This window comes from Camelina sativa, chromosome 1 (assembly GCF_000633955.1).
Source record: "Camelina sativa cultivar DH55 chromosome 1, Cs, whole genome shotgun sequence".
NCBI lineage: Eukaryota > Viridiplantae > Streptophyta > Magnoliopsida > Brassicales > Brassicaceae > Camelina > Camelina sativa.
Window position 1 is genome coordinate 6,171,446 of NC_025685.1, and position 1,449 is coordinate 6,172,894.

At 37.8% G+C, this 1,449-nt stretch overlaps 1 protein-coding gene across 1 annotated transcript in view; it reads right to left on the minus strand.

Moving 5' to 3' along the window:
* The window catches only part of LOC104779062 (phosphoinositide phosphatase SAC2), a gene marked incomplete in the record, with an annotated part of 6,468 nt that overhangs the window by 793 nt on the left and 4,226 nt on the right, over positions 1-1,449 (minus strand). The window contains 6 exon segments of the mRNA XM_010503458.2: positions 1-125; positions 229-322; positions 425-583; positions 674-841; positions 934-1,047; positions 1,133-1,254. Of these exon segments, the coding sequence (XP_010501760.1) occupies positions 48-125; positions 229-322; positions 425-583; positions 674-841; positions 934-1,047; positions 1,133-1,254 (735 nt within the window).

Genomic DNA, 1,449 nt, shown 5'->3' on the forward strand with positions numbered 1-1,449 from the left:
AATTTTCTTTGCTTAATACTGTTTACTGTTGAAAAGCAGCTTTGTTGTCACCAGAAATGTCCCTCTTCATCCATTACCCATCTCACATAACTTTCAGGAATCCCGGAAATGGCTTCTGAGTTCAACTGTTGTAAATGTAAACCAAAAAAGAAAAGAAATCAGAGTTTGGTATTAGCATAGGTTTTTTATCCATCAATAGCTGCTTCGTGTTTTAAACTTATTATTTACCTTTATACTGCTGGAATCTGGTTCAACAACACAAATTTCTGACTCTATTTTTGTACTTTCAGGGATGGTTTCAAAGGATCTAACCACTGTGGATCTGCAGAAACAAGAAATGTCAAGACATTAGGAGGACATTTTTTGGTTGATACTAACATTAGCGACATTTAGATATTCAAATAGACATCATTTTTGTCTTAACCTTCCGTAACTCTCATCTTCACAAGAGTTCCCTGAAGAAGAAACCCAATCCATGTCAAAAGCTGCACATGTACATTGCTCACCATGACCATCACAGCAGAAACAATCGTTTTCAAGAATATCATCTAAACCTAATTCCTCTAATATTGGTGGTGGAGCACTGCAAAACAAAAGCATCAGATTTAGCTGACAAGAACCCAAATTTTTACAAGATTAATTAATTTGACAGAGATCATAAGCTTTTTTATACCTCAAACTAGCAGCAATCGTTGCAGTTTCAGACGTTGATATCTCAGGTGCTGAATCTGAAAGACCTTTAACTTCTTCATCTTTTTCAGCACAACCATGTCTACCTAACGCAGTTGCACTGCTCTCACTAAGGATGCTACTTTCTGATAAAGATCGTTTTATCGTAGACCTAAAGGGCAATCAAATGGAATGTGAGTATCTCTAGTGAACATAAAATGTTTCAAACCTCTCCACAAGTGTCTAGTTAACCATGAACTATACCTCGAATTCTCTGGTACAGCATTGGCAAGAAATCTTGCTGCATTGTAATGCTGATCAGAACCCAATTCCCATAGCGCTGCCTTATCTGGTTGTGGCTGAAAGTATCCCAAGAACCTGTAGCAAAATACAAGTCTATAGTCAAATAATGTTTTCATACCAGAGGAGGCATAGGAAACAGAGAAAGATTAATCCATCTTACACGTTAATTGCATCTTGCTTTTCAGCATCCATATAGGCGTTACTGTAGTAACGTTGCAAAGTTCTAAAGAATTCCTGTGATTGAGTCGCCGCTCTCCATTGACCACGCCTTTCACAAAATATCTGTGTCCACAGATATAAGATCATTGATTAATAATTATGTCTAATAGAATTTTAGCTAAAACGGGAACAATATGTTGCCAGGGAAGCTAACAAGGAGACCTTGTTGTGTGCCGCGGATCCTCCATACTGAAGTGCAAGTGTATCTCCCATTGTCTCATAAATTCCCATCAAATCTTCAGCGAGGGGATTGTCTAG